At 28.0% G+C, this 18,419-nt stretch overlaps 2 protein-coding genes across 2 annotated transcripts; both read right to left on the minus strand.

Moving 5' to 3' along the window:
• Positions 1-4,196: 4,196 nt before the first annotated feature.
• LOC137828973 (uncharacterized) lies at positions 4,197-5,932 on the minus strand. Its single transcript, XM_068635760.1, has 3 exons — positions 5,244-5,932; positions 4,882-5,031; positions 4,197-4,770 (listed from the first exon to the last, which is right to left on the minus strand). The coding sequence occupies exons 1-3, from the start codon at positions 5,862-5,864 to the stop codon at positions 4,480-4,482; spliced, it is 1,062 nt and encodes a 353-aa protein (XP_068491861.1). The 5' UTR covers positions 5,865-5,932; the 3' UTR covers positions 4,197-4,479.
• A 10,404-nt stretch (positions 5,933-16,336) lies between these two features.
• Positions 16,337-17,235, minus strand: LOC137828640 (uncharacterized). The gene has a single exon (XM_068635295.1). It carries the CDS (start codon positions 16,850-16,852, stop codon positions 16,481-16,483), a length of 372 nt encoding a protein of 123 aa, XP_068491396.1. The 5' UTR covers positions 16,853-17,235; the 3' UTR covers positions 16,337-16,480.
• Between the last annotated feature and the right edge of the window lie 1,184 nt (positions 17,236-18,419).

Here is an 18,419-nt window from a genome sequence, read left to right on the forward strand (position 1 = left end):
GGTAAGTCATTTTTTATCCACTTATTGTCAAATCAACTAGGGTACACATCAAGTCAAGTTAGGGTAGGTTCACATCAAGTTAAATTAATTCGAGATCAAGTTGGACAAAATTGAGTCAAGTCAATAAGACCTAAAATATACGAAAACAAATCTAACCCAAATCGAATTAACTCGAACAAGATCTAAATCAAGTTAAGTAGATTAGATCTACGTCAGATTGAACATGTTTGAGTTCATATGAACTTCATCGAATTAAACTCAATCATCATTAGACTATCAACGTAGACTCAAGATGTATTGTTATGACAAAGAGACTGTTATCTTTATTTATAATTCTTGAAGCAATATTAATTATTTAGATGACCAATTTATTTCTTTATTTCTGAATATTGCTAGTAAAACAAAATCATAAATTTTTTCTAAAGATTGCACCCAGACAAACAAGAAAAAAAAACAGGTTGGTGACTCGATTTATTATTTGCACATATTAATGAATATAGGTGCTATCTCCAGGTCGGTTCAGGATACATATGAGATATATACCAATATATACATGAATATGACCAATTCTAAAGATTACAAGACATAAAGCAACCATAATGCACAAAAAATGATATAATTATTGCGGTATTGGTCTAAAAGTTTAGGAAATAAAAGTATAAAATTTATAAAAATACAATTAAAAAGAAATTGAAGTGTTCATATAATATCTAACATAGATTCATATCCGACAAGTGACGGGTACTAACATCATGCAATAAACACGCGTACAATACGAGGGTCAGTGTTTCTTAATAACGCAGCACCTGCACCATGTGAATTAAGAGTGAAATCACTGACAACTTTAGATATGAAAGATAGAAGAATATTTTCTTCTTGAGTAGTCAAGCTTTTTCCAAGAAAAAAAATGCAGATATTTGGTGACAATGCATGTCGACGCCCAAAAATAGTTTCCACGAACTTTCTTATGTTTCTACACAGCACCATTTTAAAGCAATCCTAAGATTTTGCTTTCTGGTACCCTTTCAACGCATTTTCAAAGGTATAAACTGCAACGGAAACTGAGTCTATAAACGACTAATTTGTGCTATTGGAAGTCATAATCAATAAATGCCCATCAAAATACAAACAATTATTCAGAAATCATACGAGGGATAAAAATTCTGATATAGCATTATCAGAGCACCCATTGACACTGATTTCAAAAACACGCAGTAGTTAAAAAAAACATTTGGGCCGGAGAACATTTTGAGATTAAAAGCAAAAAAAGCCTCTTCTATTACCCATGATTTTTTGGTGTATAAGCAAACACTTCATTCATCAACTTGCAACAAGTGCTGACCGTGCTTCTGAATTCTCTTTTATTTGCAATTGAGGTTTAAATGTGTTATGGTAAGCTTATTCTAAATGACAAGTCAATGAATAGTTACTTCTTTCAAAATCTGTGCCATATTTACTCCTCGAGAGTGATATTCACCTCATCTTTTTTTATTCTAAAAAAATATGAAGGCGAGATTAAATATTTTCAAGTTTCTTAAGCAGTTATGAAATATATTTTCTTTATATGCTAACATTTTATTTTGTGAAAAAATATAACATGTTTATTTTTTTATATTACCTTTTTAAAAGGTTTTGTTAAACACGCATGTTATTTTTCTTTGAAGATAATCGTGAGGCATGGTCAAACACTAAGTATGAACGATAATCACTAATAGTTATATTATATTCAGCCCACGTTGGTTTGTAGTGCAATGGATTTGGCTCAGCAGTTCTTCAACTGCAATTCTTACAGCAAAACATGGAGTGATTTATAAGAAGCTCTCGCTTGATATGTGCCCAAATAGTTTAAGATGTTCGATGAAATGTAACTGCACCAACGCTGACTGATAAGACCTGAATACTGAGTGTCATTTGTGCTTGGCTCTTGTTGACGCCCTTGTTCAAGCTAAATGAAGTAAAACAGATATGCAGATCAAACAGACATGTACACCACACATCAGAAGTAACAACGTAAAAAAAAGAAGAAGAAAGAAACACAAAACCCCCACAAACCTTTCTCTTTTCTTCTGTCGCTACATCTCTCCAACCCTCTCCATTCTCTCTTCATTTCTCACTCCATACATCATCTATTTTAGAATTTGATTGCTCGCGTGGTATATGAGGAGGTAAGGAACATTTCTATCCGATAAGATTTTCAAACAGAGTAAGTTCATTTTTACTCTAAAGAATCTTTATTCTTTATTTTTCTTTAGGATTTAGTCATCAATCTTGGTAGAATTACTGTAATAAATGAGGTTTCAAAACACAAACAAAATTGATTTCCCGAGGCGTGAGTGATCACTGTCCGTAAGGACCTATCCGCGGTGTATTGCGCAAGTCCCCACCCCATAAAACCGGCTCAATAAGGTAAGGTTTGCACCCACTTATATACAATGAAATGCTCTAATCTCTAGTCGATGTGGGATCTCCAACACCCCCCCCTCACGCCGAGAGTGATAGATAGAAGCTCGTGCGTGGGACTATATATTATGGGTGGTCCGATAGCGGGTGGCACGATAGGCTCAACACAAACACTCGCTAGGATAGGCTCAAAATGGCTCTGATACCATGTTACGAAGTGGACTTTAAGCCTAACTCAACCCCATAAAACCGGCTCGATACGGTGAGGTTTGCACCCACTTATATACAATGAAAGGCTCTAATCTCTAGTCGATGTGAGATCTCCAACACACGTGAGAGATGCATTTTCTGAAGCAAAGGGTTGCAGTATTTATATATGGAGAAAATAACTGCATCCCACTACATGAGCAAAACTACTTCCCACGGTCAAGGCGGTTTCGAGCTGTTGCGGAGAAGAAGACCGTGTCTACTGAATATTTTTTGTTCTATTTGGATAACTTGCATTAGACCCTTATATCGTGAAGCTTAAACTGATGAGATAACATTCTAGAAGTTGCTTGGAAAGCAAGCAATTAAGTTAAGATAAATTAACTTTAAGTTTCAATAGTATCATAGGTTAGAAGATCTGGATGTAGAGGGGACGTAGTCCCAAGTTTCAATTTCTCTTGCAGGGATGCTATTTGATAAAATTGTTTGATTTTATGTTGTGTGAACATGTATAAATATTAGATTTTGATAGTTTGGAAGTTAAATATTGTTTTTATGTTGGAAAAGTTATTGAATTTTATGAATTTTTAAATGTTAAGTGATTGAATGATATGTATTATATATGAATGATGAAAATTGTATGAAATTGACGAGTTGTTGTTTGATAGTACATTAAGTATGAAAAATCTATGTTTAAGAGAGATATTTTAGCTTCACTAATGATCTAAGTTATATAGACTAAAATATAAGGTGACGAGAAGCTGACGAGGGAGTAGACACTGTTATCGTTATTGGATATTTGAATTTATCCTTCATGTGTAGTCATTGTGATTGAAATGAAATCAAAGTACTATAAATTGAAATGAAATTCAATGATTGTAATTGAAAATAGATCCATGTGTGATATATATGAATGATGAAATTGGTATTGAAATTTTATATAACAACATTTAAAGAAATGTTTATAAATGGTTAGTTGATTGGTTCTTTTTGCATGTTATAGAATTTCTTTACATTAGCTTACCATTATTTTTCTTGTTGTGTTGTGAGCTCGACACAAGCAGATGATATGATCATACATGTGTCGAAGGGTCTTGAAAACTTTAGTATGTTGTTTTGAACCTTATATTTTAAATATTTGTATTCCTATAAGTTCTAATCATGTATTAGAAATGTTTTTAAAAACACTAAACTTATATAGAAACATGTAAAATTTGTATTGTAATAGTTAGATGAAATTTTTTGGGAGTGTTAAATCATATATGAAATCATACATGGTAAGAGGAAAAGAGTTATTTGAGAATATATTATTCCTCTGATATGATCAATCAAATCAAATGCTTTTGCTCTAAGATAGTATTTACAAATTTTCTGGCTCCACCAAGTTTTGTTGCAGAAAATATATTAAGAGTTAAGCGAAAGAGCAATGCCAGGCATTGCAGTAGTGTGTGCATAAAGAGGGAAACCAAATGAAAGAATCCAATTTCGACCGAGGAGGTTGATGTAAAGACACCAAAGAAATGGATGTTAGATTTCAGTTCTGGAAAGGTGAAGTTATAAGCTAAAATCACAGGGAGCAGGGACCAGTCGGAGCGAAGGTGCACCTCATAACAACTTTGATGTTCTTACTTGTTCTCAAATGTCCAAGTCCAACCTTTTCCATTTGCATTTGTCCTAAAATACTCTTGTATTCAAATGTATAGCATTGCAGGGTAAATTGGGATAGTCAAAACATATACAAATGAATATTCAAAATTAAAAGGTAAAAATACACACCAGACTTGAACTAAAGAAAATAGAGCTCCTCACAAGAGATGAGGGCAGGACTATGCTGATGATTAAAGAGCCATAATTCCAAAATCTACTCTTCAGTCAAGTTGGGATTTGAGCCCCTTTGTTTGCACTGAATCCATTGTAGTTGTTATCTTCCAATGCGACAGATAGCCAGAAATCTTTCTTCAGTCTGCCAACAATTCTTGAAAACCAAAACTTGAGGAACTCCCATGCTGCAGAATACAGCCTTGTACCATCAATAATAGAGCTCCTTTGATATTCAAGAACCCAACTGTTGGGGTCTAATTGCACTGCTGAAGCACCCCATTTTGGTTGCACCCATGAAGTATTGCGCTTCCGAATCAAGTAGCCTCCTTGTCCACCATTCCACTTTATAAACAGATTGATAACGACTCAGAGTTAGTCAACAACAATCAATCAATCCTAGTCATCCGAACTGCGGATGCTGATTAAAAAAACAAGACATTGCAGAGAATTCACCTCAGTGATTCTTCCTGATAAGAGAGTGAATGTTCGAGAAGAGAACCCATTTGTGAGCAATCCTGCTGTTTGCAAAGGCCATCCCCAGATTGTCACCTTTTCTATTGCAGATTTGTACAATGTACACCTAGAATTCAACAGCAGACCATCCTATACAAAATATTAGTTGTTTTTTGTAAGCAACACTGCCTTATTAACAGCGAAAAAATGTAGTGTAAAATGTGCTTTAGGTTATTTAGTAAAAATTAGCTGTAGTTTCTACATTTTAAAAACGCTAGTTCATAATACGAGGACCAAATTTTACCCAATAATCAACAAAAACAGAATAAAAAAGCTTTCTTTTAAAGAGTAATAATAAATACCTGGCTGATTTCCCACGAGGTATCGGTAAAACTGCAATTTGAAACTTGCCCAACAACAACACCTGCTAACTCTTTGTGCAAAAGCCTCAGCTTTTCATTCAAATCACGCACTCGGCTACATTTCTCACCGACCCTTTTGATCACGTGCGGCGACAAAGCAGGCTTGAAAACCCCAGATACCACCGAGGAGAAAACAAGGTCCGCAGATAAAAGGAATACAAAAAAGAGAAGCAACCTGAAGAAACTGAAAGCAGAGGTTTGTTGTCTCATGCTCTGCTTCTCGATTTCGTGGCTGGAGTCTGATCTGGCACTTGATTTGGAGAGAGGAGTGGACGATGAGAGCTGAAACGAACTGGATCGGGGAGTGGACAGAACGGAGGCATCGAAGGAGATAGGGGTGCAGAGAACGTTGTTGTTGTTGTTGTTGTTAGGTTTAGAGAGCTTGGTGAGGGTGCTTTTGTGGACGCTTGTGGGCATGAGATCGAGGGTGGCATTGATGCTGGCCAAACACATTTCGCAATTGCAATTGGCATCTTTCTTGCAACCGGGAAAGTAGCAGCTGCTGTCACGGTTATCTTCTTCCCATGATTTTGATTTTGATTGCACAAAAACGGTTCCCATGGTTTCTTCCTTCTCCCAACACAGATTGTTTGTTTTTATTTTTCAGTTTTTATTTTTCCTATAACACCTTCGAACGTGGGTTTCAGGCCCCACTTTGAATTTGAATCCCAACGGTCATGTTCGTTTTTTAGGATTTTATTTTATTTTAGTTGTTAAGGTGTTTTCAAATTTCAAAAATTAAATATTCTGAGTCCGTCTTTCTAAAAAGTTAGTAAAACAATATTATTTTCTTGTTAAATTTTCTCTCTCTTTTACACTTTCATTATATAGTAACATGTATAATAATATCTTTTATTGAATAAAAAAAAATCGTATATCATTATTTCTTTAATTTCTAAATAAGTATATGATGTAAATATGATTTTGGAGATTGAAATTGTAAATATGATTTTTTTTTCTTATTTTAATTAGCAAGCTTCATATTTTTGATAAAAAAAACTATTGATATATTTTTTTTTATTATTATTATTATTATTATTCTACACAAAATTATAACAATTATCAGTAAATATTTTCTTCTTAAATATTGTGGGTATAGATTTGATAAATTTATAACTTTTTTTAAAAAAAATTACTGCATTTATTTGTGAAGTATGCATTTGCATTAGGAATTCAAGTACGAGTAAAAAGCTCTTTATTGAATAGGAATAAAGAAGTTGATGAGAATATAAGAAAAAAAATCCACTTAAATGTTTCTAAATTGAAGTGGACAAGATAATTTTGATTTTTTTTTTCCTAATTCACTAATAAATTGGAAGAAAATGGGTTATTAAATATAATTTCAATGGAAGTGTTAAGGGATGATTACTGATTTCTTGAAACAAACAAATCTGATACGGATATATTAATGTTAATGATCTTATTATCTCTATTAATGAGTAGTAGTTATGTAAAAAACTTAAAAGATCATTTTTAATCAATGTTTTCACATGAAAGATTTGGAAAAACTTAGATTCTTTTTAGGAATTGAAGTTGCACAAAACTCATGATATTTTTTTTATGTCAAATGTGTACTTTTTTAAGTTGGACTATTGGAAGCTAAGGTGACCAGACTCCTCTTAAACAAAATCAAATATTAATATTATTTATTCTCAATTGTTTAATTGTAGTCATATACTTGTGTAATTCATGGAACAATCAAATGATCAACATTGGAAAAGAACATTCAAAGTCGTTTGACATTTGAAGGATATTTTGTTGCATGTTGATTGTGATATCAAATTGTAATTCTAATATTGTTTGGAAATATTGTCTTTTGACACAATGATATTTTATTAGTTATTTCATTTTTTTTTATCTCTTAGAAGACTAAGAAACAATGAATAATATAAACCGTTTATAAAATCTCTTATAAATTGAAATACTTGAAAGCATGTGGTCTACATTTGGTGTGATGCATTATGCGTGTATTATGATAGTTAAACAATATTACACATAATTGTTAATTTTGTTTTTCATAAACGAACAAAGTACATTTAAATCGACTTACACTCCTCAATACAAAATATCTCAACTAAGTATCTTTATATTTCTATGCAATCTACAACAAATTTAATGAAGACTTCAAGCATATGATAAATTAACTTTCTCTTTAATAAATTTAACATTTAGAATCCTCCCATTTCAATTCCACAGGTATTAAAGAATGAAATTATAAACAAAATTTATTTACTTATTTTAGTTGACAAACCTCAATTTTAAATATAAGTTTGAATATAAAATATTATATTTTGGTATTATGATTTTGTATTTAATTATAATAGTTATTGGTAAATATATTATTTTTGATAAGTTTTGATTTTTTTTTTCTTTTTAGAATCTTATTGTTTTATTTTTGAATTGATATATTAGTAATCATAAAAAGAAAAAGACATGATAGATTGAATTTTTTTAATGTGTACTTAAAAATAATTACGATATATTAAAAACGCATACTTATTTAAAATATGCATAATTAAATTACTCTTTGATTATATATATATATATATATATATATTCGAAGTGTTTGTTTATTTTTTAAATACATTTATTTTAAAATAAAATTATAAAATATTATATATATATATATAATTATTAAAAATAAACTTTAAATTTAATTCAACTTCATATATATCATATCTGAACCATTCATTCTGATAAATGTTAAAATAATATTTGTTTTAATGTATACTTCACTAATTAATACTTTTTATTGTTATAGTATTTTGTTCATATCATGTTAATATTTATTTATTTTCATTTGGCATAAAAAAAATATAGCTGGAACAACGACTAAGGTTCGTTTACAATTTTTTTATTATCAGGTCATTATTTTACGATTACTTCATCGTATTTATTTTAACTTTGCAACAAATTTTATTTACTCAAGATTAAATCAGACGTTTTACTTGCAAGATCTTCAATACATACTTTTTTTATTTTGCAGTTATATTATTAGTTGTATTCGATTAGTTCAGATTTAGTTATTATTTACAAATCAAAATACTTTAACGGATTTAATTAATAATGTCATCAACTAAAAATAACTACATAGAATGATATGAGGATTTTATTCCAAGTATCATGTTAATTTATATTGAAACAGTTAAACCATTACACTGAGAATTATAATCAAATTAGAGTCTATCTTTTAAAATAAAATTTATTATCAATAGAAGTAAAAGAGAAAGAGTTACATTTTTTTACGTCCTTATTATTTTAAAATTTTGAATTATAATTGATGTTTTAGTATTTTATATGGTTTGTTCATGATTTATTAGAATGGATTTTTTTAAATTCCTCTCACAATAACTAACAAACTGGTACAATTCAAATATGATAAAAAATCTTCTTGAGATGAATTTCAAAATAAGCGAACAAAGTATATAAGAAAAAACTCATTGACATTGAATTCCCTTAAATACTCCTTCTCAAAACTACAACACTACTTATTTTTTTATAGATTTTTTACACATGTTAAGAATCACTAAAAATAACCATTAAATAAAAAATAATTAACTACTATATTTATTACAAAGTGGACTTTAGGCCTAACTTAACCCATAAAACCGACTTATGGAGTGAGATTTGCACCCACTTATATACAATGAAAGGCTATAATCTCTAGTCGATGTGGGATTTCCAACAATATTAACTAAGTTACATACTATTTTATACACTAAAAAATTATTAATATATAAATTAATTTTTATTATTAATAAAAAATTATAAATTAGTTTATAAATTGATATCTAATTAATTACCAAAAGTTTAGTTACCAAATATTTTAGATTCTAAAGTTTAACATTATTAGTTAATTAGCTATCAATATTAACTAATTTATAAATTTTTATTAATAATAAAAATTAATTATATATTAATAATTTTTTAATGTATAAAATATTATCTAATTTAGTTAATATAGTAATTAATATTAAAATTTAATTTATAACTTTTTATTAATATTAAAAATTAATTTATAATTTTTTTTAATATTAAAAACTATTTTATATATCAAAAATATGTTAATCTATAAAATATATCTAATTTAGTCAATACAATAATTAATTATTATTTTTTCTAAAGTATTTTAAACTAATTTATAAATTTTTATTAATATTAAAAATTATTTATATATCAATAATATGATAATGTATAAAATATATCTTATTTAGTCAATACAATAATTAATTATTATTTTTTCTAAAAAATATATAATCTTTTACTCAAATATAATGTTTTGGTGATTAATATTGTAATTAATTTAAAGATAAATTAGAAAGTAAACAAAATCAATACTTCATTGAAAAAATTAGAATAAGAGTGGATTTAGAATTTTTATTAGTAAAAATTCATTGCTGTGGGAGTAGTAACACACATGTTGAAGCAGCCTGTGAAGTTGCAATTCCGCATCATTTAGAAGCAGCTGGCTTCCAGAATGAATTAACTCATTTTTGTTGTCTCTCACCAAAATCGAAGCATCCCATTAAAAGCCATATTCAATGCTATTCCACCAAATTATTTTTTTCACATTTAACTACTTTGAAAAGCACACCAACAACAGAACTAAACACATTACTCAACTTGGTGTGCAACAAATTAGTAGGTAAGAGGTACCTAAAATATTTATATTCCGCCATATGATTTCCAAGTCAAAAGTTTGCAAAATAGCTTGCTAGACCAAAAGTATACTCGAAGATTCTAGTAATTATACTAGATTAAAGTTAAAACAATTAATGAGATGAAGATAGGATCTAATGGTCATTAATGAAATAAATTGATACTTTCCCCCTTAAGCAGGGCTTAAAAAAAGAAGCAAACATCATAAAAACTTAAGGTGGCCAGTTTTCCAACCACATAAATATTCCCAAGAATTACCTTGGAGGGAGGGATTGTTTGGAAACATTTTGTGGCTTATGTAAGAGTAGAGTAGAGGTACAATTAGATTCAAAATAATGGTATGAGAAACTAATTTTGCTTTATAAATCAGTTTTATAATGTTGAGTTAAATTTAAAGTTTATCTTTTTAATATGATATCATAGTCATTTATAATTTGTATAAACAGGTATGAGAGTAAGTCTAGTGATAAAAATTATGGTTAAGTTCATGTATAAAGTTATTCATAATTATTCATTTTTTATTGTCGATAAAATAAATAATTTAGAATTTATAAATCGTTATAGAATTACCATAATATATAGTCTCATATATAGTCTCATGCACGAGTTGGTAGTTTTAGTATGATGAAGATGTGAAATAAAAGCAAACCTCACCTTATAAACTTAATTTTATGAAATTAAATTAGGTTTAAAATTCATTTATGAAGTCAGGAAAGAAACACTCATTACAAATCCTAAAAAAAGAAGTTAACCTGATTTCTAAATATAAAACTCATACTTTATAAAGTAAATAAAGTAGTTTGAAGTTTGTTATTAATTAGATCATGTGAAGATTTTTGTTAATAACTAATATTAGTTAAAGTATATTTATACACATTCTAATTCTATAGACGGTAAAACTTAATATGAAGAATGTTAGTTAATATCATTCCAATAACGAGTTTTAAATCAATTTTTAAGATAGTTTTTTTTTTAATTTAAATGAAAATATATATTTTATTTTTTCTCAATCAATATTATTGATGTATAAAATTCATTTTTTTCAACATTAAATATTTATTTAAATGTTATACATATATTTTTAGTATTTGTTTGATTACTTTTTAATTTATTATATAATTTAACTTAAAAAAATTAACATTATAAATTGAACTAATTAACATTTTATTATATAATTTCATATAAAATTTTCATACAATAAAAATTATAAAAAATAAACTCAATATAACAATATTTTAAATAAAAACAAATAAATAAAATAAATTTGATTAATACTTATCAGATTAACTATAGTTACAATAAAATTATTTCTTCAAGTAAAAAAGTATATATATTTTTTTAAAAATAAATAAAAACACTAATTACTATTATATACTTAATAAAAAAATTAATTGTTTCTTAAAAATTAAAAATTATTATTATATAATATACTTTTTCTGAAAAAAACACAAAATTTATACATATGATAAAACTTGTGATTTTCTTCATGTACGGAAATTGAAGGAGGGCTCTTTTGAAAATTTCAACATGCTTCAATTGAAGGGAAAGTTGAGTATAAAAGAACGAAAATACGAAACCTGCGTTGTGAAATCTCACTTTTCCAATAGATTGAGCAATGAATGAGTTCCAAAGTTTTTTCAATGCAATGCTTCTTCTGCCTTCTCAGACATAAATTACATAATGCTATATCCTCCACTATTGGGAAATCTATGATTCTTATACCATTTTTGTTTCACATTGGATTCTCTAAAATTATATTAACATATGCATTAACATGATTTTTAGCTCCATGTTGTAGAATTAATTGTAAATTGAATTAAATTTAAATATTTTTTCTATTCAATAAAAGGATTTGCACTCTATTTTGTAATTAAATTGTTTTATAATAACAACATTCACATATAAATCATATTACTTCAAAATTAATTTCATTTAAAACTAATTTTGTTGATGTTCCTCCAGATATACACTATATCTCTCTCCCTGCTTTGGTGAGAAAAAAAGAGAAAATATAAAACTTCGACAAATAAAAGCAAATGAGAAAAGAAATATAAAACACTTTTATATCTCTCCACTAATAGAAAGATGAAAAAAGATAAAATAATATTACATTAGAAGACAAGAATATCTATAAATTCAAGAAACGTGGCTATTAAAAGAAACTAAAAAGACAAACTTTTTCTTTACTTGTCTCCATACTTTCTAGTGATAACTCATAAATTCTGAAATAATTGATTACGAACATATTTTTCTTATTTTAGATAAAGCAATCTAATTAATATATATATAATTTTAAAATAGATAATCCAAAATAAATGATGGGTGTGCTACGGGTTCAGTAACAACAGAACAAAAAAAAAAGACTTATGAAGACATTGCTCATGACAGTTCTTACAAATAGTTGACCAATGATCAGTTTGAAAATCATTATAAAGACTTTAGATTATATTTTACAAAATGGTTTTCGTTCAACTTAGTTTTTACACTTTAGTCAAAAGTGAAGTGATTTAAAGTGACTTATCTTTGTTTTTATCAAAAAGTAAATTTAAAAAAGAGAGTTAATTAAACATATTTGAACTGTATTAGGCAAATATGTGTTGAAGTGGGATGAAACTCAATTTGTACATCCAAATCATTGATTTGAGGAGTGCATGCAAACAAAACCTAATCAAAATTTTATTAATAGATTGAATTGACCACACTATCTTAGTAACATGATTTTCGGTAATCTTATTATTGACCTTAGCTTTATGAATCGCCCTTTCTAGTTAATTTAAAAGTTTATGGTAAAATTTTTACTTATTGCTTAAGCCCCTCCATAATATTTTAAGAGGATTAAATTGTTTTCTTTCTTAACCATCTAGTTAGCTAACTAAAATTATAGTGTTTTTTAAATTTTAACATATAGAGGTGGAAAACTAAAAAAAGTGACAACCACTTAATATATCAATTGATACGATAAATAAATAAAAATCATTTACCCTTTAAAGTGAGGGATGTACTTTTAAGGAATAAACTATAGAAATGATTGCTAAATCAAATTCAATATATCATACTTTGATTTTCATATTATATAAATATGTTTATATATTATTAAATTTTAATTATTAATTTTCTATTGAATGATTGTAACTGTTTTTACACGAAAAATCTAAATGAACCACTAAGCAACAAAATATGAGGTCATTAAGAATTGTTCACATTATAACTTATTCTTTGAGAAAAAATGGAAAATCAATCATTTCATTTTTGTCGCATGAAAGATCGAAGAACTACGAATTTTTACCAAGATTCAAATTTGTAACTAGTAATAAAGTAGTCACTAAGATTGTATTTAGAGAAATTTATGCAGTAACTAAGTATATATAAAATATTTTTTTAGAATACGAGAATTTGAGGTAAAAAAACTTCAAGATCGTTATTATATGCAGGAGAGGGAACACAAATTGAATGAAGACATCATTTCAATTTATATTTGTTAAACTTTCTAATGTGTAATTAACATTTTTTCTATTCAATCAAAATTTTATTATTATCACCCATAAAATTATTAAAAGTTGTAATCCTTTAAGCAAGTGGATTTAAATATTTTAGTTTCGTAGTCAATTCATTGAATTATTGTACCTAAAGTTCTTATTTTAAGAAAAAGATGATCCATTATTAATCTTCTTTTATTTTATACTAGTAAAAAACAATTGGTTGTCTACTTCATTTCAATTTTTTTTAATTAAAACTAGAATTATAAAATTATATAATTATCTAAATTTCCAGTTAAAACTCATAAGCATTAACAAAAAAGAAATACAGTATCTTAAAATCATTAATTCAATAGAAAAAAGTATATAAAAAGGAAAATTTTGGCTACTTATAGCCACGAGGAAGAATTAATTTGAAAAAAAAGGAGCTCTTTGTGTGAAAGTATGCAAAAAAAGAGAGTTATAAATTTACTTTTTCTAGACATTAAATATTTCCCATTACGAATTTTTGATAGGTTTGCTATAATTATCTAAAAATAAATCATTTTTAAGTGCTCATAAAAAAAATATTTATTTCTTTTCAAATTTAACTTAAATTACACATAAATGAGTTGTTTGATTAAGTCCTCACAGAAAGTTCTTTATCGTTACTAAGGCATTGGCTTCTGCAGTGTAATATTTGTCTGCTTAAACTCAACTTACTTCATTCTCTATATTTTAATGCCCTTCAAAGTTTTAAGCTCTTTTCCAAATTTAATCTTTCAACCGATACCTTCAAAACTATATATGTACATATAACAAAGTTCAATTACAAAAGAAAATAAAAATAAAATTCAAACTTACAGATAATTTATTCAAAACTATATGAAAAGGAGTTAATTAAAACTTAGAAATATAAGATATTTCAAATAATTGTATATAAATTAAATATACCTATATATAAAAGAGATTCCACGTGTATCCAAATTTCTTCCTATTTTGTTCTTATTAATAGTTTATTTTATTGTTTATTTTGAATATTTCAGTTATTTCTTATTTTTAAGTATTTATTAAATAATTAATTATTATTATAATTAATTAAAAACTGTTTTCTTTATTTTTAATTTTTTAAACTAATATTCTGTAATTTCGTAAAAAATAGTTATTAATTTTAAATTTTAAATGTGGAGTAGTTTGTCAAACGAGAAACAAAACATTTTATTAAAGATAAAACAGTTTTTATGAGAAATGTGAAACAATTTTTTTTTCCATATCTTCATAACTTTTATTTTTTCTTATTATTTGATTTTGTTGTTATACCTTGTTATTATTATTTGGTTTAATTATTATCCCTTCTTATTATTTAATTTTTATTTTAATAAAATATAAATATAAATATATAAACAAAAAATAAGAATACATTCTCAATTTCCACTTATAAATAATGACAATTATGAGTTATGATGCGTTTCCGAATTTGCATCTAGGTAACTAGCCTATATGCAATAATTAATTATTTTGTAGATGTAGGTAATTGATTGAGCATTTACATAGGAAGAAGGCTCCAGATGAACACTAAAAAGAGATTTTCATGGAATTAACTAACAAATCATAACAAAATAGTCATCAAAGGAATATTATTGAATGCACACACGAGAGATTTTGAAAATCATCTCTAATGGCTGGCAACACACTAACGAAGATTTCATAATTCAACACACCTAAGCTAATTATAATCAAGTGCCATAATGAACATTATTTATTGATACGCCATATTTAACCACAACCAATTGAGTGTCATAGCTACTTGATGGTCCTTCATCTGCTGAAACTTTAATACTGCGATTACCTCAACCTCAAGAAAACTATCATAACCACATACCCAAGTTCAGAGAAGAAAAACAAAAGAGGAAAAGATTATAGCTACGTCATATTAGCTACCACCATTGAATAACATCTTCTGCTACTGTCTTATATCCTGCGTTCTCATTTTTTCTTAGGGTATTATTGATTGTTTGAGACTGCGTAAAACATGACAAATATCTAGGCACTAGGGTGAATAGAGTGCTCTAAAATTGTATCTTAAACCTAACAATTTATTTCCTTCAGGGCAATGTCAATGTATCATCATATTGCTTGACTTGCAAAGTAGGTTATGTAGTATCTTCTGACAAGAAAAATGAGCACAGAAAAAATATGGAGATGTTAAGTTTAAGGAAAATGATGCTGTGATGTTAATATCTTATTAGGCATCTAGAGGAAGATGGAGATGAAGATATAGATAGAAAAGAAAGAAATATTGATACTACGAGAAATATGATGACATAAATCTGTGAAAAAAAACATGTCCTTGTGAAGTTTAAAGAAATATACTTCATTCTACCTTTTCTCTTAATGATTGCTGAATCCTATAAAGATTTAATTAACTTTCATGAAATGTCTTGAATTCTTGTTCTCTTACGAAACTTATCCAATCTAATCCTTAATTGTTCCATTCATCTCAACTTTAAAATTTAGTTAACATTTCAAATAATTTTGAATACCCGAATTCACACAAAATATATCCATTAGACCCATATGAGTGGAAGATATGAGGCTTAAGAAAAATCCAACCTTCCACTTTTTCATAACAATCAAGTCCTAAAAATACTCGTGCTGATAATTAATCAAAGAAGTTTGGTAGTACCCAAAACACTATTTTACCTCTCAGTCTACTCAGAATCATCAAAACAGGTTTTTGGTTTGTACATTTATACGCATAAACGAGTCGAAGTTTTGGAGGAGATTAAAGTTTGAGGTCATCTTTTTTTATTTTTCTTGAAACTAGGTTACTATTTTGCCAATGATGTAAACAAAGAGATGGCAAAGAGGATTAGGAATATTAAACTACAAACTAGAGATCAATTGGAGAAAAAAAAAGAAAGCAGAAGAAAAGACCCTTAATCTGAAACAACACTTCCTGTACATGACAAGAAGAAAGAAGTTATCCCATAGCTAAACCTAAAAACTTTTATTCCCACAAAAGCAGAGTCTCCTCTGCCTCTGCCCTGTTCCCACCTTGCATCAGTACAAACGGAAACTGGAAGAATCTCCCACTTGAGAAGTGCTGGTTGTTGACCTTGTATACTTCTTTGATGAAGATGGAGATTGTGACAAGTCACCAGACCTTCTCCTCAGCATCTGTCTCATCCCATCTGCCACTCTAACTGCAGGGTTTGATTTGAACTTACGGCAGAATGACATGTGAGCCTTCACAGCTTCATCCATAGCAGATGATGTCTTTTTCCCTCCATAGCTCACCTCATCTCTCACTGCTTCTGAGCACAACCCACATAACCATTTTCCATCAAACTTGGACTTTACTTCGCTGATGTAGTCTTGGGTGCAATCCTCCTTCAACCCACAACACTCGCACTTCACAGACTCAATCTCCATCTCTTTATAATAACTGTTTTCAAACTTGTTGTTTTTTGTAAGGATGAGAATCTTTCTTTCTCCTTAAGACATGCAAGAAGGGAATGGAGCACAATGATTGAGGAGGTGTTGTTTATTTACTAGTGTGTAGGATGGTTTTGTTGTTGAAGGAGTAGGAATAGGAATAGGAAGTAGGAAGTGGGTGTTGTGTTGGAATGAGGGGCTTTATGGTGTTTGAGTTTATGTGTGAGAGAGGGTGTTTAAGATGGAGAAATGCCATAATTTGCTCCATGTTCTAAGGGGCATGGGCAGTGGAAAATGTGACAAGGCTGGTCGGAGGGACCTTTGCTCTGCCCTTTTCTAGCATTTAATATTTTAATTCTATTCAAACCCAAAATGTAAAATAAGTGGGACAAAGAGGTGGCTACCCTTAACACTTAATACCATCTATATATATATATAATCATCTTCTATTGCATTTTTACTAACTTCTTAGTCCTTCTTTCTATTTTTTTAGTGTTCTTCAATATTTTATACTATTGCATGCATAATTTCTCCTTATTAATTATTTTACAACAAATACTTAGACTTCAACAAAGAGTTAGATCACAGTGTTTCAATATAATTAATTTCGAAAACTCTAGTCACACAAGCCCAACTATCATTCTCTTTATAGTATAATATATATAAAAGTAATTCTATTTTAGAGACAACTAATCTGTGTTTAAATAATAGAGTTAATTGATTCATGTGTTCGATCCGTGAGTGTAACTACTTTACTTTCCAATTCACCCCATACTTTTATCTTATTTAATATATTTATTTTGAAATAAAAATAATATTTTTACACATTTGTTGTATATAACTATTATTTTTATTTAGCCATATCTAATAAATATAATGGAAATTGTTAAATAATAAAAATCTATTTATGTTATTTTGACTTCATCACAATAATTAATGTCAATATATAATTATTTGATTAATTTTAAAAGTAAAATATTCAACTTTAAGTTTTCTTAATTCATAAGTTTTTGTTTTTATAGAATCTAATTAACGTAGGTTGTTCACGTTTTTATTTATTTTTTCACTTTTATTTCATTTTAAGAATTGAAGGTGAAGTGAAAGTTTCATGTTAGGTAAAGATGTGTAAGATCAACCATATATTTATTATTTTAAGGTTATAGATTAAAAAAATTCAAATCTTATATATATATATATATATTTGTTATTGTAAATATCTGTTCTTGTAAATCCAAACTCTTGATTTACGAATGTGGCTTAACCGTCTTTTTAACCCTAATTCAGAAACGCGTCACTTACGTTTTGATATTCTCGTTTCTCTCGCGCTTCGTTTCTCTTATGTGCTTTCTCTTCTCTTACTCTTTTTTTTTGCATTGCCTTCGTGTCATCGGTAAGCATTATCTTCCTCTCTTCTTCTTCACCATTGATTTTTGTATGTTTTGTGGTTCTCTTGTGTTTTCATTGCTAAGGTCATGCTTGGGAAGGTTTTTGTTTGCGCTTTCTATTGTGTCTTCCTCGTCGTTGTTGCCGTCTTGTTTCGTCATATATTTACGTTTCATTGGAG

Source organism: Phaseolus vulgaris, chromosome 7 (assembly GCF_000499845.2).
Source record: "Phaseolus vulgaris cultivar G19833 chromosome 7, P. vulgaris v2.0, whole genome shotgun sequence".
Classification (NCBI taxonomy): Eukaryota; Viridiplantae; Streptophyta; class Magnoliopsida; order Fabales; family Fabaceae; genus Phaseolus; species Phaseolus vulgaris.